Here is a 15,696-nt window from a genome sequence, read left to right on the forward strand (position 1 = left end):
TACAAATCACGTGTAGTTGAAGGTCATTCCACCTTACTTGTTTTAAACTTAAGTTATTTTGAAAAATTCTGTAAAAACCCAAAAAATGTGTTTGGCTTACAAGGAACCATCAAACTTTAGAATCAATCTCCAAAAAAAAGCTGATTAGATTTTCCTATAGTTACAACATTTACAGGTATTTCTGTGAATTAACTATCACAGTCATAAGTATCAGCTCATTACTAACAGAATGTACTAACTGGTTTCTTGGTAGAAGCCAGTGCTGGCATAATTCTGCTCTCACATAAAGGACAAATCACTTTATCAGACCAAATTATTCTAGCTACCATTCTCTTGTTGGCCAGCATGTAAAAAGCAGTCTGAGAATAAACACAGAACATTTTACATCAATTTTCTATTCATAAGCATATTTGCACAATACTGAAAACACCAATGTATTCCCTTGTCTCAGCTAACAGCAGGCATAAACAGAACTTCCAGATAATATTTATTTTTAACCTCAATTGGCTGCTGCATGGTGACAGAATGCCCTGTGCTACAGAACTGGATGAATAATGAAATTCTGAAATTCCCATGCTGAAGGTCTCATGATTAGAGATTGAGCTATGAATAGCACATTGATACATCATTTCCAAGTCAATGGGGAAAGCTTATTATGTTTATTTTTATATATAATCCTCACAGTGACACTTAAGTAATATTTCCTAATGATAATTTAAAATTTTAAGGGAGTACAGATGTTTTGATTACTCAAAAATCATCTGCAAAAAGAAAACACATACTTTTAATTGTTCGTAAATATTTTAATTATTGTTTATCTGTAGAAAAGAAAAAATGGCATATGAAAAACATTCCTACTATAATTCAATATTATGGTTGCTTTTGTGTTATGTGCTCATGTAGCTGTAATAGGTTGGAACAGTTTCTAGGTAAAGGTCAAAACCTGTTCTGGTGTGTTGGAACAGTACTCAAAACAAATACCATGTTCCCCAGAGCTCACAGATTTGCTTATTTTTAATAACCTTCTCTGTCAGTTCTTAGAATCATATTTTACAAACATCTTCCTTTAACCTTATTTGCAATTAGTGTGTTACTTGAAAGCACACCATGTTGACTTTGGTTTTCTGAAAAAAAGGGCACACTAAGTCTCATGCTAACAAATAGATACTAAATTTTCATGTTCACAGAGAAGTATTTTCAAGATGCGTTCTTTTTTAAAGCACAAATGGTTGAGAAACTAGCTATTTAACAGCTTACTTTCAACAAATGGAAAACATCAATTAAAAAGAGTTATTTTTTAAGAAGTGACTAATTGAGTGCAATGTTATTAATAATGATGTCAGTACTTCTTTACCTGTCACAGTCTGCCATAGAGCTGAATTCTTTTATGTCTTATCAGATTTGTGTAATTTCACTGATTACAAAAGGATAACTAAACTGGGATAACTAAGTTAGTCAAATGGGCTTGGAAAAAGTGACACTGAAATATAAACCAATTTCAGAGAAACAGAGAAACAACCTTTAAGCAAAGTTTTGTTTAGAAATGTGATCAGAACTGTTTTCACTTTTAATTGTGCTGCTAAAAAGGCACCTCAAAGCACTTTAAAGCTTTTACAATACTTGTTTAATAATTAAAACATATATTGTTTTTGTGGATGTTTTTGTTTAGTGTTGTTTTTTGGGGTTTTTTTCGTTAATTGCACTCTGCTGAAAAAATTCATCATAATACCTTACACTGACATTTACCTTTCATTAACTCTGAGGTCAAGAAAAATTAGGAAAAATTTCTTATTTGATGCATTCAGATGTCAAATTTTACCTTTTTTATACTTCCCTTTATTCATTTACACATGACTTTATTAATCTTAGACTAATTCCTTCATTAGCATAAAATTATTTTTCAGTGTTACATTTTTAATCATTTTGAAGCTACCCAGAAGCCAATTCTTTACTACACATGAACAAAAGGTATTGCCTCAAGCCTGCTATCTCTGAAGTCAACAGTAGAGAAGAAAATAAATTTTTTCCATATCTTGTGTTCTAGTGTTAGCATGTGAATAGCTGCAGACCTGTTCAGTCTAGAGACAAAGCTTTTTTAAAAAAAAGAAAAATATAGAGAAGATTGGTCCAAAAAAGAAAAGTAATTTCAGGTTATTATATTAGAATAATAATGTTTTACTTACCATGTGCTCTCAGATATTTGCATTTCTATTTATAAGAAACATAAAACTGTTCAGTTTCATGTAATTATTTTCATTGTCTTACGGACACATTTAGAAAAACATGAGACATTTTTCTGGAAGATGTATCGTTCATCATTTAAAAATGAAAATTATTCATATCTGTGATAATACCTATCTACCATGATACATGGCAGCCTGTGTAAGCACCAGTCCCAGACACTGGTGACAAGACACTGCTTACATGTTTGTGTTAGCAGTGGATGTCAGCCATTCCCCAGCCAAGCCAATAATGTCCAGTCCTGTGGACAGCTGATTGAAAAAGCGAGGGTGACCTGTAAAGAGAATTGAGAGCAACTTAGAACAAACTCTACCGGTATCTCTCAGGTTTCAAATTTAAACCATCCACCTTTTCTGACAAAAACCACAGGTTCGTACTCAGAATACTCGCAGCAAAGTTTTCAAAGCAAGTCTTGCTTATGGGGAGACTGATAGCCAACATTCACGGGTGTCTTACTACAAACTTTAAAAATGCTTCGGATGGGAGCTCCTGTATGGAATCATTTGCCTTTAAAAGAGAACCTCAGAATCGACTGTGGCTGTAAACACCTCCGGGACCTGCCCAGGGGCTTGGGCTAGCCCACTTCCAGAGCCCTCTTCCGACCTCTGCCGTGCTGTGAACTCGGGAGAGGAGTACACGGTGTGGGACCCCCCCTGGCAGTAACAACCTCTAGGTTCCGGGGCTATTTGCATTTGAATGGAGCAAGAGAGGAAGAAGGTTCAGGCGCTTGAACTGGGGCTGCAGGAATGAGACAGGGCTGAGGAGGAGCCCGTGTCTTCCCGAGCTACAAGGACACGGGAGAGACGTTTTGCGGCGTCTCGGCAGCAATGCCCCAGCGCTGCAGAGGGGGGACAGGGCCCCGCAAGAGGCCCTCGACTCGGGCCCTTTCCCCACATGGTTTATGAGCTAGAATTCACCTCCTTAAACAGAGTTTGCTATTGAACTGAAGCAAATCACATCCTTGTGTTTCAGCCGAAGTTGCTTTAACGACTTTCATAAGCAATAATCCCGAGTCTTGGGAACCTACTTTTCTAGCATGAAGAGAGGAAATTCCTAACAACTGGTATCGGGCGCTGAGGGGAGGTGGGAGGTGCCATGATTTAGACCTCGGCTCTCTGGAGAAGGACACGCAGATAGCACACTGGGGACAGCTCGGCCCTAGAAGAGAGGTCAGCTCTCGACGCCTGGAGGGGACCCTGTCACGTCGGATTCGATTCAACACGAGGAACATCAGCATCTTTTGACATGAAGAAACAAATGCGATTCTGCCCCGAGCGATGTCAGCAGAAATCTTTTAGAGGCGTGAGCCTGCCGGCGCTGCCACATCGCGACACTTCCCGAAGAGGACACGCCGCAGCCGGGGGGCTGCTCCCGCCCAGGGAACCCACGGCTCGGGGCTAGAGCCCAGAAACACCGCCGCGGCTTAGCTGTTTGCTTTACAAATCAGCACTTCTCTCCCTTTCCAGGACACACTGACCGGCTTGTTATCCCCAGCGACATTTCGCTGACTTCCCATAGCTGTTAATGAGCCCGCGATCTCCTAGGGCTGGGCTGCAGATTCAGACCCGGTGACTTTGAAGGGAGCTTGAGAGAGAATGTGAGCCCCAGGAGCCCACAGCAGAATGCGTGTCCTGGGCACTCAGGCGATCTGAGCAGCACTTTAAAGCTGCACCAGACACCGCTTTGAACAGAGCTTGTGTCCGGTCGGATACCTGCCCCTCAGGTCCCGGGAACACGTCCTGCGGGCCCACAGAAGCTCCAGGGGAGGTTGGGGTGAGGGGAGGAGGCTGCACGACTTGCGGCACAATAAATAGCAGAATAATGGTGCAAGCACACAGAGCGCAGCCACTCTGACTTAACCTCAGGCCACCTGTCCAACAACCCACGCGTTTGGGAGTGAAACAACTCTCCCCTTTGATTAAGAGTACAAAAATCAAAATATACCCCTGACTCCACTGAATTGATCAAACCACCATGTAAATAGGAAAAAGGACAGAACGCTACCCGCCACATCTGCTGTCCAGATTTTGCTCCTTGAATGCACTGCGTTGGGTCTTCACGGCTCCAAAACGAAGCACAGCAGAAAGCTGCGGCCCGTCCTTCAGGAGCCATGGCTCGCTGCTGCCCAGCCGGAGAGCGCCGGGAAACAGCCCCCGGCCCGAGCTCCCGCCCTCCGGCTCCGCGGGGAGATCGCCGCCCGCCGGCGGTAGAGCCGAGCCGTGCCGTGCCGTGCCGTGCCGTGCCGAAGAGGGCAGCCGGCCAGGCAGAGCTCAGCAGCCCTGAAACGCGGGAGCAAGGCTGGGGACAGGAAGCTCGGCGCGCTCCATTACCGCTCCAGTTCCTGACCTGCACAGGCTGTCGGGGCTAGTTGCCAGCCAAGACTCCTTTGGATCCAATGTAAAACATTTCAGGCCAAACGGCCTGAGAGAGCATTGACTTTGCTCTAGAGCCTGGCTACAGCTCACCCAGTTAAATAAGTGATTACAACCCGGGATTTCTGTTTGATTCAGAAGGACCTGGACGGGCAGGGCTCCTGGATAATGGGCTGAAATCCACAGGGTTCCTTTATTGATGATTCCTAGGATTTCAGTCTCTTTTTCATTAAACGTTTGATGAACATAAAGAAGAAAAATTGCAAATTCTGTGTCATTTATGCCCTCATTTACCTAATGATATTGCTCCCCGGAGATACAGACAGCTCGCGTTTCATCAAGTGAAAGAGATTACGTCTTTAAAACTTGTTTCTGTGGTCTAAAAATAGCACTGAGCCCTACCCGGCAGGGACGGATGGTCATCAATAAATGAAGTTTCTGAGCAGAAACATTTCCAGCGCCTGCAGCCAGCCCTGGAGCCAAGCCTGTACAGAGGCACAGTCACGGGTGTAGAGAGGGTGTGGGCTTACCTCCGTGAGCTGTCAAGCTCTCTTTACCATGAGCCTGAGAAAAGTCCCAGGAGGGACTCGCCACAGAGTAGTGTGCAAAAACCTACCTGTCCTTACTCCGTATTTCAGGGTGTCCCGACAATCCACCAGAATCTGCTCCAGCGATTCAGGGTTGTCCGAAAGCTCCAAGTTGAAGCCCTCCATGCCCTCCAGGAGCTGGTGTGGGTGGTGGAAGTCCAGCACTTTGGTGGATCTGTCAAAAGTCTTCCTCACGTAATTGAGGAGGATGTCCACAACCTCCAGCAGAAACTGCATGGTCTGCTCCTCACCATTCTTGGAGGGCAACAAATCTGTGGGGCAAACCAGCTGTCAGCACTTGCTTTGGGAGAGAGAAGCAGAGATGACCCAGCCTCGGCTGCCCACAGCATTCCAAGAACCTGGAAGCCACGGTCCCAGCACTGCCTGGGCAGACTCCTGGTCCCTCTCACCACGCGGAGAAGGGCAAGCCTAGGTCACCCACAGCAGCAGCAGAGGGACCTCCAAGGTGCCTGGCCTAAGAGCACACCCTGCCACGCAAATGTTGTGTGGTGTGAGGCACTCGCCTCCTCTGGGTGGAGGCGAGTGCCTCACACCTGCCCTTACCTCGCAACGTTCCCACCTCCGCCCCACAAAGGGATTGCTTTCCCTTTCTCACTCTTCTTGCAATGGCCCCCTACCAGCAATCACAGGCTCCTTCATTACTATTTCACTAAGGAGGATAAAAACATAGAATTACTCTCCTCCCAGATGCTGGATCTGGAGAAACCCCTGGAACCACTGAAGGTGAGCTGCAGGTGATCAGCACAAAGTACGTAAAACTGCTTTTCAGGCAGCTTGCATACATCACCAGTGCAGCTCCCAAAAAACACAGACATGGAGCTCCCTTCAAAAACAGCCAAGGAAAAGCATGGTCTGAGCATGGCTGCACTTCCAGGGGAGATGAGGGCAGGACTACTAAGGGACATGCCTGAGCTGGAGCAAGGAGAAACTGTAAAGTGTTTACCTCTGGCATACAGATTGGAAAAGTCTGTCTCGGTGCGCCGGAACCTGGATTCCTTCTCACTGTTCTCGCATGCCAGCAGGCTCTTGGATGACTGTTTTTCCTTCAGAGAGCTGACGATCCGGCCCTTGTCTTCCAGGCTGTTGGTCCTTTGCAGGAACCCTACATTATTATTGCAAGGTGCACAGGTCAGAGTTTTCTGACTTCCCAACATGTTTAGAAATATCTAAAGCAGCTCTCTAGACAACAGTTAAAAGCGGTGTTGGCTCTAGATCTGACTAATGAGGTCAGGAATAAGGGTATTTATGGGGATTATTTGCCTCCAGGAGGGAGAGTTCAAAATGCCATCAACTGCAAAAACGCAGCCATGCAAAAAACAAAATTTTGTCATTTAGTGCACTGGTAAATTCTTATTAAGTCGATCAGACAGATTCCACTTCAGTAATCAGCCACTGGAAGAGAGTTCAGGATGAGTCAATGCTATTTCAGCCTGCAGGCAAAGTTTATGGACCTAGCAGACAGGGGCAATGATGTATGATTAAAATCAGGGCCATTTTCAGTTCTCCTCGTGGTGCTCTCACGCACAAAAGGCATGAGAACAAGCAGCCATTCTGGAGCATCCGTCCTGAGAGGGCTAGAGCTCTGAGGATACCAGTAGCACTCATGTAACCCCACCTTCCTATTATCAGTAAGTACTGATGCGGATTTTCCACCTGAAAAGATGCTTTGATGCTAACAGTAATCATCCCCGGAGGTTTTAAGAGCTCTGCTCTCACCGGGAACGCATCTTTGGCGCCCAGAACCCGAACACAACTGCTGCTGTTATATGTCATGGCAATAATAAACCCACTCACCCCAAGAATTGTTGGGGCGAGAGCCACACAGAGTCCGCAGCTAGTAATGAGATCTGTCTACTTTAACAAGGCAGGGAGAACAATTAATTTTCTGGATTTGATATATTAAATCTATGATGCCCGCTAAAACACGCACAGTGTCGGGCTTTTTGTCATTAAGGACAGCGTCGGATTTTGACCTTCCGGGTTGCACCGAGTGTGCCTGTATGTTTGGAAGAGGCACTACGGTGACGCCGGTCTCCTTTATTCTTTCTTTTCTTTTGAAACAAGCAACAATCGAAAACAAAGCTCGTCGCGGCTGGGGATATCCGCCAGAGAGGAGGGCTTAGCAGGGAGGAAAAACAATGTCCTGAGTTCGCTCACTCATGTTCCCCGATGCCGCTTCTCTTCAGCGCCCTCCGGCCATGTGTCCCTGCTCTCGGAGCCGTGACGGCGGTCCGAGACTGTGGGCACCTCCCATCCGGCGCCCACTGCCGGCCCGTACGGGACCCCTGCATCTTGGGCAGGCTTAGGGGCTGAACGTCGGGGGAGAAAAGCGAGCGACAGTGAGCTGCTGGGCCAATTGCTCCCGGCGCGGTACCTGTGCCTCGGACCCTGCTGCCAGGCAGGCAGTCACGAAAGAGCCATCGAAAAAGGAGCACTCGGCTGGCAGGCCCTTCTGCATCAGTCGGGTACCCAGACGAGTCTCCAGGAGGGTCGCTCACAGGTAAGCTTGTAGGAGCCATACTTCCAGTGAACATCTCACGTTTTGCCTTTTAATTCTGATCTTCTACTGATTAGTCTTTTTCTGTGATGCTTTTATGAATGAGACAAAGACTAAGGGAAACTGTCTTCGTGCATAAGTTCAGAGTAGCCGTCCATATACACATACATATATATATGTAGTATTTAGTTATGTTGTTACTGCTTCTAATGGCACTTGCAGCGATCATTAGCTCCTGCAATAGCTAGTGCTATTTTCCTGCTTATTAAGAGAAGCAGCTGATATCAAAGCAGGTGCAGTCTAATCTGAATTATGAATCCTCTATTACCGGGTTCTGGGACTTGATTTTGCTTTGTTTTCCCCGCACCCGTCTTTTTTTCAGGCTCTCAGTAGCGACGCTCAGGTGGGACGGGTTCCGTGAGAAGAGACGCCGGCAGGAGCGGCCGCGTTCCGCTTGCCCCGAGAGCCAAGCTCCTCGCACAGCTGGCGCTGGGGAAGGAGGGAGCACCGCTTCGGCAACAGAGAAAGGCTGCAGTTGCATCCAGTTCAACTCCCATCGGGCCCAGCGAGGCCGTGGCATCGCTGAAGGGTCTGACCTAACCAGACGCTGCGGGCAGGGAGCTCAGTCCTTGCCCGAACGACTCTGCGGCCGTTCTTCCCCGCGGAGGCTCCCCGGGCCCGCTGTGTCCCGAGGCCGGCTGGGGATCAGCTGGGGCTCGCAGCGGCCGCGCACGGGGCCTGTCAGCCCACGCCGCGTGGGGACCCGGGGCTGCGCGGCCGCGCTCGGGAGGCTCGAGGGCGGGGATGAGAGGACGGAAAAAGCCTGAAGGCAGGATCCCGCTGTCGGCCGACATCAGCCCACCCGGCTGTAGGTAATGTGCGTTCGCTCAAGTCCCTCGGCCACGGCAGTGTCTCGTGGACCTGGAGACTCGGTGTAAGGGGGAGCCCGTGGGACACGGACAGTCCCCGCTCTGGAGCCGCCGGACCATGTCGTTTGCCGAACCCCTCCCTAGGAGGGTGTGGGACGCTCCCCAGCGCCGTCGCAGTCTGCAGAGAAGCGTAACAGCCGGCCCTCGAAGGCTCCTTCCGCTCCCGGGGAGAAGAGCATGACTGTAGCTGACCTTTCATCTGTATCCTGCTTGAAAAGCGAGGCCGGTGTAGGAGACTTCCAGCAAGTAGCAGAGTACGAAACAGTGTCCGCGCTGCTTCTCCTAGAGCAGCGGAAAGCGCAGCCTTTTCCAGCAGTAGGTCCGTTCCGCAGGTGCATTTTCATCCATGCGCTTAAAGAGACCGGGTTTTCAAGAGCAGAGTCACACCGGATTGGCGAGGGAGTACCTCGGTGCGCAACGCGACCACAAATTCGGCGTGATTTCACATCAGGCCTCGCACAAGGCAGGTGTGTGAGCCCCCCTCGGCACCGCAGCCCTGGGTGGACACATCTTGCGGGGCGGGGACAGACCCGCCAGGTCCCGGAGGCACCGCAGCCATCGGGGGTGCACGTCGGTGGCTGCTGCAGGAGACCCTGGACCCCGCAGCGGTCCTACCTAAAGTCTGCTTGGCAGCATAAATCCCACGGACTCCGGAGACGAGCCCGGTTTCTAACATGCATGGCTGCTTTGGAAGCCCCACTCTCCCGCCTTGCTTACTGGGTTTGGAATCATCAGCTGGCCGAGGCCAAACAGGAGACGCACCGGAGCAATTTTACGACGTTGAACATTCCACTGGTGCCAAACGTTAACAAGATCAGTCTCAGCAATAACAATTGCCATGGTGGGAGTGTAGCATACAAATCCAGATACAGGGGGAATTCTGCCCATATTTTGGCCGCCGTGACACTTCATTAAACCGCTTAAAATAGGAGTTAGTTGGTTTTTTGGTGGTGTTTTTTTTTTTTTTTTTTTTGTTTGGTTTGGGTTTTTTTAAGAGGTTTTTTTGTTGCTGTTGTTTGGTTAGTTTTTTTAGGTGGATATGTGCAGAGACGAAGAGTAGGGGCGGGGAAGGGGTCGGGAGGGGTGGGAGTGGTGGTAGCGGCAGTGCTCTTTTCAGGCAGTGGTTTTCAACCAGAAAAGGAAAAAAAGCTAATCCTTAAATCGCTCCGTTATTTAAGAAGGAATTACATACATCTTGGATACGTAATTACTGAAAATGTCAAACCCATAATATACAACTCAGATGGAAGAACCAACTCATTGTTCAAGACCTGCCTTTTCTCTGAGGTCAACCCTTATTTAAAGTTTGCATTTAAAATTAATCGATTTCAGTGTGATACACACAATAGGAACAATTCCAAGGCGCCTTTGTGACTATACAATATTTAGGGTCTGGAATTATATGTTGTGAAAGGTAAGGACAAGGACGTATCACCTGCAACAGTCAAATGTCAACTCGTTTAGCATGTTTAATTAGGATTCTTGGCAACCTTAATACCTCACTCTGTTTACCATAGGCAACCTTCCCTGTATGTCTTTGTGAAGGTGTTCGATTCAAATAGGAGGGCTCATACAAGCAAAAACAGTGCTCATCATCAAATCTGAGTATTCCAAAACGGCATCACTGACTATTCAGAGTGTATTTTTCATGTAAAACAGAAAAGAGTCAGCAAAGGAAAACTGAGCAACAAACCACAACCAGAAATACAGCTTGTATTGAACTCCCTTCACAAAGCCTTCACCATTCTCTCTTATGCCCGTCTCAAATCCAAAATGGTGGGATATTTCATTTTCAAGTGTATTTGATCTCATTGAGAGAAGCTGCGCTGTCCTTCTCTAACCCCCGTAGTCTAGCAACACGGAGCAAGCCTAAATGCGCGTTACTTTATCAGTTCTGCTTGCCGGGCTAAATTAAAATGATGGTGAAAATGCCCATCGCTCCAGCCACTGAGGGGACTGGTAGGGAAATGGTCCATTAAACCCAGATCAGGAGCTATTTATAGAACTAAGCGACTACTCGTTAATGTCGCCAGCGGCTACCAGTGAAATCTCTCACAGACACAGGGCTAAACATTTGCACCCTGATTCTTTTCCCGTTCAAACTTCCAGGTTACAAAACGCTTAATGAATTAACTTCGACTCGAGCAAGCAGGGAAAGAGCTTTAAATGCTCCTTTGCATCGAAAAAAGGTTAGTTTCTCCCACGACATATTTCCCATCCCCCCAAAAGAGAGGGGGAAAAGGGGAAATAATTTCAATGCATAAGGGGATGGGCAAAACGGAATGATTCCCCCATCAGAATATGAAGATTTGACTGTTAGCCTCTGAAAGCGAAGGCGCTACTGAGATATCTAGAGAAGGAAGACAGCTTGTTATCTGCAAATGAATCTCTTGCTATAACGTTGCGATCTGATTGTGCATTTGTTTCCCTTCTGCATTTCATGTGCCTGCGCGCTGACTGGCTGCCAGCGCTATCTTACCAGCACAGCAAGCTGACGAATTGCTCTTTAATAAGGCTCTCGTTAATCTTTTTTTTCCCCAGGAGATCCGTATTTTCTAGTCAGATAAGGTTGAAAAATTTCAGACTGTGAGAAGCGGCGAACCGGTCCCCCGCCTCCCGCTTTTCCTCCCACCGGCCTCCCCGGCGGGTCCTGCGCTTTCTTCGCCCGGAGAGCCCGGCGCCTGCACCCCCGAGTGTGGCAGGAGGGGCAGCGGGGCCGCCGCCGTCCCTCCCGCGGCGGACAGAACCCGGGCCACGGCCAGCCCGCGGGAGGGCACGGCGGCGGCGGGGCCGGGGCCGCGGAGCCGCCCTGTGGCCGGCAGGGGGCGGCCGAGGCGGGGCCGCGGGGGGCGCTCGGGCCGCGCTGCCCCCGCCGGGGCGGCCGCGCCGTCACGCGTGGCTGTGTGGGGTGTCCTACGGGGAGACACGGCCGCACTTACCGCATATCTTCAGCCCGATCTTCCTGGTGCACCCGTGAGCCACGCCGCACCACGAGTCGTAAGCTGGAAGAGAGAGCAGAGGTGTTCCCCTGGGGCGGCGGGGTTGTCCGGCCGCCGCGCCCCACCCCGGTGCCCCGCACGGCTGCATCGACGTGAGAAAGGGCTGACTCCGAGCCCGGCGGCGCTGGGCGCGGGGCAGCTGAGGCTCGGATGACAGCGAGGTGACATGCTGGCCTGCCCAGAGGAAAAGAGAAGGCACCCGGGACCCGACATCTCATCATTTACTGGCGGGGCTCCAGGGAAGTAGCAGCTTAAAATAAAGTGGCGTGAAATGGGGTCACAAAAGAGTTCAGGAATTAATTGGGTGAAAAATAGTATTTGACTAGATGATCGGACTCGCATCATTGAGCCTCGGACGGACTGACGGGCCGCCAACGGCCCTATCGGGACCGCACCCCCAGCGGGAACAGGCTGCTTCCCAGCCCCTCGAGTCGTGGCTCAGATACGCACCGGTCAGCCCCAGCTGAGCCCACGGGAAGCGGGGAACGAAGCCCAGGACCGAGGTGGAGGGTGCACCAGCCGCGGCCGCGGCCACTAACCGAGCCTCTCCCGTCCATCTCTCGCGGCACGGGGCAGCCGCAAGTCCGGCAGCGATGGACCCCAGAGGGCGACCGGGGGCGTTGGGGGGCGAGGGGAGAAGGTTTCAGAGGAACCGGGACGCGGATGGCTCACCCAAGCACGGAGGGCAGCGGCCTGACTCTCGGGAGGGGGAAGCGGGGGAAGAGGCACGGCGCTCCCGACCGGGCGGAGGAGCCCGCTCGGCAGGGGCGCTGCCAGTGCCCGGGGGCGGGGAGCCCGTGTGGGCAGGGCGGGATGCTGCTGCCAGCGGTTATCTTTGTTTTAGCTGTGATGCCAATTAATTCGATTTCTGCGTGTGGCACCTCAGTCGAAGGCAGCAGCGCCTGCTATGCGCGCCTGAAACAAGACCCAGTGCTGCCGTTCGCCCCCTTCCCCGTTTTTTCCAGTTTCAGAATAATGACAATAATGACTTCGATGCTCGTGTCTCGTAGCTCTTTCAGGGTAAAAGCTATTACCCGCTCTGCTGTCCCTGACAACCTTTCATTTCTTACTGTTGCCCGCTCTTTGTCTCTGATGCTTCATAGCATCGAGCCTCTTATTGTTTTGTTTTAAATTTTTTTTTCCTGTAGGCGATGGTCTGAACTGCCTGGCAGGGCTATAAACTGATTCTCTATCCACCTGCAGCAGCCTTTGCTTCCCACTCACACCTCAATAACTCAAGGCGAATTCAGAGCAATTAGGAATATAACGCTTTGAAAAGCTGCAATTAGCATCCAAATTTGGCTTGATTACAGGCTTCAGCGTAGGCTGAAAAGAAGCTGCAGAATTAGCATTTATAAAATGTAGCTGGGAGACACCTGCTTTAATACCCTGCTGTAACTTCGCCCTTTAACTGATTCGTTTTCTCCGCACCCCTTCCAACATCCCGATTTCTTTGTCCATCTGGGAGGTCAGTTTATTGTCTGTATCTCTCAAACGTGGCTGTAAGATAAAGACAATGTTGGCCGGTAAGGTGGGCTTTTCCTCACAGCGTTTTACTCGCCACGGACCGACCTCTCCTGTTCCCAGTAGGAAGATGGTTTCTTTGTGTAGAGCACTTTCCGCACCTTGCTTAATGGCGCGGAACTGGGCTTCACAGATGTATAATTTCGTTTCGAAACTGATATTTCTGAGCCTAAATGGAGAAAGCCTCCAAAACACTTAAAACGAGGAAAATATTAAAACCTACTTGTAGGTCGCAGATTAGGTGGGGTGGGGTCCGGAGCATCGTTGGAGGACGAGGGAGCGGAGGAAGCCATCCTTTCAGAAAAGCCCCAGTCCTCGGAGCTCGTATTTTCTCGATATTCCTCTGAGGGGTGGACAGCAAGGAATTTGCTGGAAGTAAGAACAGTGGGTTTAGTAGTCTAGTCTCCTGGAGCACCGCACCACAGTCCCGTCCAGACGCCAGCGGGCAGCAGCCGCGCAGGTCCCGAGGCGGCGGCAGGACCGGCCGAACAGGGAAAATGCCTCGACAGACTGAAGAGCAAAATCTTCCCTTCGTTAGATTCCAGGGCACTACCCCCCGCGCTGGAATGACGGATTTAGCAGAGCATGAAGCCTATAGCAATTATATCGGTGGCCACTGAGCAGGGCAGTTATATGGCTCGCATCAAATGGAGACCAACGTGTAAAGCGGGCTTCGAAATCACCAGCCCAAACGACCTACAATCCCGACACAGCCCGCTTCTGGGCTCTACTAAGCACACGTCAGGCTAAAGCATTCAGGAAAGACTGACAGATAAAACCCCGCCATCACAAAGGTGCTTTTTGCCCAGGTCCAATGACAGGCGCCACATATATGTGTATTTGCACACACATGTTTCAGCAAACCGGGGCCACTCTGTGCTCGAGCACTAACCAGCGATCTCCCCTGCCCGTGCTCGCTTTAGCGGCGCAAATGGCAGGAGAGGCACGTCTGTCTGGGGAAAGGAAGGTGCAGGACCAGCCCTCGCTCCTCGCCAGATGTTCAACTCCTTCCTGGTGGACACGGTGTTCCAATAACCAATACAGGGTCGCTGATCGAGAATTGCCGGGTCACTGCCCAGCTCGTCTCTTTGTCCCCATGTCTACCTGCGATTTATTTTCTTCCCCTTGCAAAGAAAATGAAGGTCGCGGTAACGAAAGAATGCTTTCTTTGTTAGCAGCTTTTTTCAAACCGGTAGCTACCGATTCATTTCCACTGCTGGGTGGATTTACACCCGCGTGTAAATGCAACGGATCAATGATTTCAATGGAAAACAGGCATTTAATTTTTTTAAGACGAGAAAGAAAACAGCCATAAGCAGAAGGTATTTTCTAGACAATGCCTAGAGGTGAAGTAACAGGTTAACACTATGTCTAGGGCGGTAGCTGTATCAAAAAACCCGTTATTCCTCTTTTCATACGACAGCGACCAAAACCGATTTTTGGGAGAAAAGAAATGCTCCAGAGGTTCCCAAAGGCTTTGAAAAAATTAGGATGCTGTTTAGAGGACACTTACCGAGGGAGCGAGCGGACACTCTTATTGCCGTAGTCCAGGTTGGCAGGGCGACTCTAGTCTGGGAGCGACCCGCCGCTTATAAACTCTGCCAGAAACGACGTCGGAATACCAATCGCGCCGCGGAATTTAATGCGAGATGACCTTTTTTTCCAGAAGTGCTCGGATTTGCTTTTTTAAAAGCGTGAATCGCCGGTTGATCTGCTTCGACGCAGGCATGAGTCACAGGACTGCCGCCACCGCCTCCGCGCCGCTCCGCACGGGGGCTGGGGACGGCTGGGGCGGCGGGCTGGGGCGGGGAAGGGCGGCCCACCGGCCCCGGCGGCTGCCGCTGGTCCGCTTCGCCCCGAGGCGGCGGGTGGGGCCGTCCAGCCGCGGCAGGGGCGGCACCACACGCAGGCAGTTCCGCGTTCGAGCCCCTCGCTGAGCCCCTCGTGCGGACGGAGCCAGAGGCTTTCCCTAGACAGCACCGGCTTGACCCGAGGTCGCCAGCTGTGCTAACAGGCACCGCACACATCGGCGCACCGCTGAGGGGACGGGGCCGAACTCCCGCCCCGGCCGTCCCTGCGGCCCCGGCCCTCCCCTGAGCGTGGTGCGGGACTCGAATGAGCCAGGCGGGGCTCGTGTGAATTGTAGCTTAGCAACACCCCCTGTCCCCCACTCCGCCGTGCCGAGGGTCTGATGTGACCCGCTGGCTCAGCCCGCGGTTCCCGCGGCTCGCCCCGCTCCTCCCCGCCAGAGGGTGGCAGAGGCACGGGTACCGCTGCAGCGAACACCTGGATGCCTGTGACTTGCCCTCAGTGTTGCCATTACGATTTTATACCAGACATCCCTTTGCTAAAACCAGAAGCATCAAGATAACAAGCTTTTTGCACCCCTGACAACCCCGGGTCTGCGTTACTCAATCCCACTTTCCGAATATGCTTGGCCAACATTTTGTGGTTGTGACCGCGGTGCTGTATTTCAGCATGCCACGGTAGCTACGCAGATGCCTAAACCAAAAGCTTCTCAAAAAG

At 50.5% G+C, this 15,696-nt stretch overlaps 2 protein-coding genes across 2 annotated transcripts in view; one reads left to right on the forward strand and one right to left on the reverse strand.

Annotated features, from left to right (window-relative positions):
- Positions 1 to 14,953, reverse strand: part of GAD1 (glutamate decarboxylase 1) — a 32,932-nt gene extending 17,979 nt beyond the window's left edge. The window contains exons 1-6 of the mRNA XM_066553610.1: positions 14,684 to 14,953; positions 13,394 to 13,539; positions 11,587 to 11,649; positions 6,165 to 6,323; positions 5,230 to 5,472; positions 2,425 to 2,515 (exon numbers count right to left, since the gene is read on the reverse strand). Coding sequence (XP_066409707.1) covers positions 2,425 to 2,515; positions 5,230 to 5,472; positions 6,165 to 6,323; positions 11,587 to 11,649; positions 13,394 to 13,463 — 626 coding nt within the window. The 5' untranslated portion in view covers positions 13,464 to 13,539; positions 14,684 to 14,953. The remainder of the gene's footprint in view (positions 1 to 2,424; positions 2,516 to 5,229; positions 5,473 to 6,164; positions 6,324 to 11,586; positions 11,650 to 13,393; positions 13,540 to 14,683) is intronic.
- LOC136558880 (uncharacterized) lies at positions 7,391 to 9,578 on the forward strand. The gene is made up of 3 exons (XM_066553647.1): positions 7,391 to 7,495; positions 7,528 to 7,721; positions 8,101 to 9,578. The coding sequence occupies exons 1-3, from the start codon at positions 7,391 to 7,393 to the stop codon at positions 8,543 to 8,545; spliced, it is 744 nt and encodes a 247-aa protein (XP_066409744.1). The 3' UTR covers positions 8,546 to 9,578.
- Positions 14,954 to 15,696: the final 743 nt, after the last annotated feature.

Source organism: Molothrus aeneus, chromosome 7, assembly GCF_037042795.1.
Source record: "Molothrus aeneus isolate 106 chromosome 7, BPBGC_Maene_1.0, whole genome shotgun sequence".
NCBI classification, from domain to species: Eukaryota; Metazoa; Chordata; class Aves; order Passeriformes; family Icteridae; genus Molothrus; species Molothrus aeneus.

Excerpts from the sequence above, each read along its gene's own strand:
- LOC136558880 (XM_066553647.1), top strand. The coding sequence starts at position 7,391 with ATGCCGCTTCTCTTCAGCGCCCTCCGGCCATGTGTCCCTGCTCTCGGA. Across the intron at positions 7,496-7,527 it reads CCGGCGCCCACTGCCGGCCC|GGGCTGAACGTCGGGGGAGA; the intron begins GTACGGGACCCC and ends GGGCAGGCTTAG. Across the intron at positions 7,722-8,100 it reads TCCAGGAGGGTCGCTCACAG|GCTCTCAGTAGCGACGCTCA; the intron begins GTAAGCTTGTAG and ends TCTTTTTTTCAG.